Source organism: Limulus polyphemus, unplaced genomic scaffold (assembly GCF_000517525.1).
Source record: "Limulus polyphemus unplaced genomic scaffold, Limulus_polyphemus-2.1.2 Scaffold5994, whole genome shotgun sequence".
In the NCBI taxonomy this organism is placed as follows: Eukaryota; Metazoa; Arthropoda; class Merostomata; order Xiphosura; family Limulidae; genus Limulus; species Limulus polyphemus.
The window spans coordinates 2,041-5,660 of NW_013671604.1; the positions used below are offsets into that span (position 1 = coordinate 2,041).

At 31.2% G+C, this 3,620-nt stretch overlaps 1 protein-coding gene across 1 annotated transcript in view; it reads left to right on the forward strand.

Moving 5' to 3' along the window:
* Positions 1 to 253: 253 nt before the first annotated feature.
* Positions 254 to 3,620, forward strand: part of LOC106473235 (glutamate receptor ionotropic, kainate 2-like) — a 12,359-nt gene continuing 8,992 nt past the window's right edge. The window contains exons 1-2 of the mRNA XM_013933922.2: positions 254 to 471; positions 2,136 to 2,497. Coding sequence (XP_013789376.2) covers positions 448 to 471; positions 2,136 to 2,497 — 386 coding nt within the window. The 5' untranslated portion in view covers positions 254 to 447. The remainder of the gene's footprint in view (positions 472 to 2,135; positions 2,498 to 3,620) is intronic.

The following is a 3,620-nucleotide window of genomic DNA, read 5'->3' on the forward strand; positions in this document are numbered from 1 at the left end:
CTTTTATTTTGTATTTTCTGTAATAATTTATCATGCTAAGTATAAAATAACGATTTAGTTGTAATTAATTAATTAATTAATCTTGTATTTTTATCGCCTGCACGTTTCCAAAATTATTCCCAAACTATATAAAATATACATTTTTAATAGAATTTTAATTTCTTTCAAAGGTAATTTTAGTAATTACTGGAAATAACAATTTATTTAAAACACGTTGATAGGTGGAGCTTATTTTCAGGATTATTTAATCACATTCTTGTTTAGAATCCACCCTACTCGATATTAAAGAAGGATAATAGTGGAGTTCTGGTAGGAAACAACCGCTATGAAGGTTATTGCATTGATCTGATTCACGAGATATCGAAGATCTTGGAATTTAAATACACGATCAAAGAAGTAGAAGACAAGACCTATGGCAAGAGAAATGAGCACGGAGAATGGAATGGAATGATTCGGGAACTCATCGATGGGGTAGGCTAAAATTGTAACTCCAAGTTAATGACAATTGGATATAATACTAAATTATAAACCTCTGTTTTGTTTCGTAAAAATTTGTTGTTGTTGTTGTTTTTCAATTGCTTGTTCCTTCATATCAAATTTACTCATAGTTAATTAATACATCCAACAGCAATGGATTTCAGTTCGAATTTGAGAACGATTCAGGTAACAATTAGTTACCGTCGTCTACTTTTGTTTTAAGAGAACAACAGAGTGACACTGTAGTAAGGTAATGTTTAACATACATTCTAGATAGGGAATATAATATAATTTAAACAGCTCTGTACAGTTTAGGACTGTAGCTCAAATATTCACATATTTTCAGACTTAGCAGATAGATCTTAACTGAAGTAATCTGTGGAATATGAAATATAGATCTTAACTGAAGTAATCTGTGGAATATGAAAGATAGATCTTAACTGAAGTAATCTGTGGAATATGAAAGATAGATCTTAACTGAAGTAACTAGTGAAACATGGAAGATAGATCTTAACTGAAGTAACATGTTCCACAAGTTATTTCAGTTAAGATCCATCTTTCATGTTCCACAAGTTATTTCAGTTAAGATCCATCTTTCATGTTCCACAAGTTACTTCAGTTAAGATCCATCTTTCATGTTTACAAGTTACTTCAGTTAAGATCCATCTTTCATGTTCCACAAGTTACTTCAGTTAAGATCTATCTTCCATGTTTCACTAGTTACTTCAGTTAAAATCTATCTTCCATGTTTCACTAGTTACTTCAGTTAAGATCTATCTTTCATATTCCACAGAAAAGATATATCTTAACTAAAGTAACTTGTGGAACATGAAAAATAGATCTTAACTGAAGTAACTAGTGGAACATGGAAGATAGATTTTAACTGAAGTAACTAGTGAAACATGAAAGATAGATTTTAACTGAAGTAACTAGTGAAACATGGAAGATAGATCTTAACTGAAGTAACTAGTGAAACATGAAAGATAGATCTTAACTGAAGTAACTTGTAAACATGGAAAATAGATCTTAACTGGCTTTTTTTTAAACAGCTCGAAGTTGAAATTCATAAAGGGTAGATTAAAAGAGAATGCGAAATAAAAAAACATAACAACTTATACTCATTTTTGTTACATAGGTTATTCTTATTAATAATATGTGCTGTGTTGTAGAACTAGAATTAAAGTAGATTTTTAAAATAATTTAATTAATTAACATCAAAAATTAATTAAATAGGTTAAATGAAACTAAATTAAAACGAGGAATCTGTTCAAGTAAGTTAGTTAAACCATTTAAGATTTGCATGGAATTCACGAGACTTTTCATTTTGGAAAAGCTATTATATAGCGTAACGCAATCTATATATATATATAAATGTAAATAGGTATTTTTATTATACAAAATAAAAATGTTGAAACACTAGCTGTTCTACAGTTTAGAAACTTATAATAAACAAATTCAGAGAAACAAATTGAAGAAGTTTGAAATCTACAGCACATATTGGTTTGATGAAAGTAACTCTTTCTATCAGAGTTATATCTCATTAAAATGAAATGAGTTACATTTGTCATAAGACAACAGTATTAGACTTTGATAATTGTCAGATTTCCTTCTCACCATTACAAAATAGAATGATTTTTGATTAATGTTTCTTTTTTTAGAAAGCAGACTTGGCCATTGGAGATTTCACTATCACCTACGAGCGCGAAGAGGCAGTTGACTTTACCATGCCTTTCATGAACCTTGGAATAAGTATACTGTTCAAGAAACCTACCAAAAAAGTCCCCAAATTGTTCTCCTTCCTTTCCCCATTGTCCCTGGAGGTGTGGGTATACATGGTGACTGCTTTCCTGGGGGTCAGCATCTTTCTCTTCATCGTGGCTAGATTCAGCCCGTATGAATGGACTAATCCTCACCCTTGTGACCCTAACCCGGACACTTTGGAGAACCAGTTCAGTCTATTGAACACTTTGTGGTTCACCATTGGTTGTTTGATGCAACAAGGTTCTGAACTAACTCCAAAGTGAGTATGGTTTGTACTTAAACGTTCTAATGAAAATAATTTATGTTACAACGGTTGGCCAGTGCTAAACCGATAGGGCAGATCTATAGTTTGATTCACGCTAAGACCGAACATGTACACATATACGTCTGTAATAGTATATTGTTCATCTTGGCTCAGAAATCACTGTGCTGTTAATCTTTTATAATTCTTTCTTCACAAATTTCCGTTAAATTTGATCATAGAAAAGATTCCAAGAACATTCAACTGTTTCACAAAATGCATATTTTGAGTACGGTAGTAATGAATAGTATTTGTTTGTTTGTTTGTAATTAAGCACAAAGCAACACAATGGGCTATCTGTGCTCTGCCCACCCCGGGTATCGAAACCCGGATTCTAGCGTTGTAAGTACGCAGAAATACCGCTGCGCCACTGGGGGCAATTAATAGTAGGTTTCGACAAGGATTCCATACAATTCACGCGCCGAAAAATCACCCTATCGAATTCCTAAGCGAAAAATCGACCATTCAAAGAATTGGTTGCGATATATTATGTACGTATATACTACTAATACACTAAAATTGGATAGACATGGGACGGTTTCTAAAGGTAAAGTATATACTTTATACCGGTATAACAAAAAATAAACAAACAAAAGTATTAAAAAATTAGTAATTCTAAAATGAAGTAGGGATTCTGCTGCCAAAAGTAATGAAACAAGAATTAAAACTACAATCACGAATTTATAAAATTTAATCCCTACTTTGGCAGCTTTATACACTTACCTGTAGGCCAAAGTAAGGTTAAATTTTATAAATTTGTGATTGTGGTTTTAATTCTTGTAAAAGTTATAGCTATCAGAGGTATGGCTATAAAGAAAGTTTATGGATGTTGTGTTCATTCCATGGACAAATAAACAGGGAACAAAATTTTAATTATAACGGAAACTATGGATCGTTGGTTATTCGTGGATTTACTATAAGAATTATTCAAAACAAAATAAATGCTGAAATAAAAAGTACTCAAACAAGTAAAGTGATACTATTTTGATAGATTTTAAAACGATTTTAAATTCAGTTAGTATCACTTTACTTGTTTGAGTACTTTTTATTTCAGCATTTATTTTGTTTTGAATAATTCTTA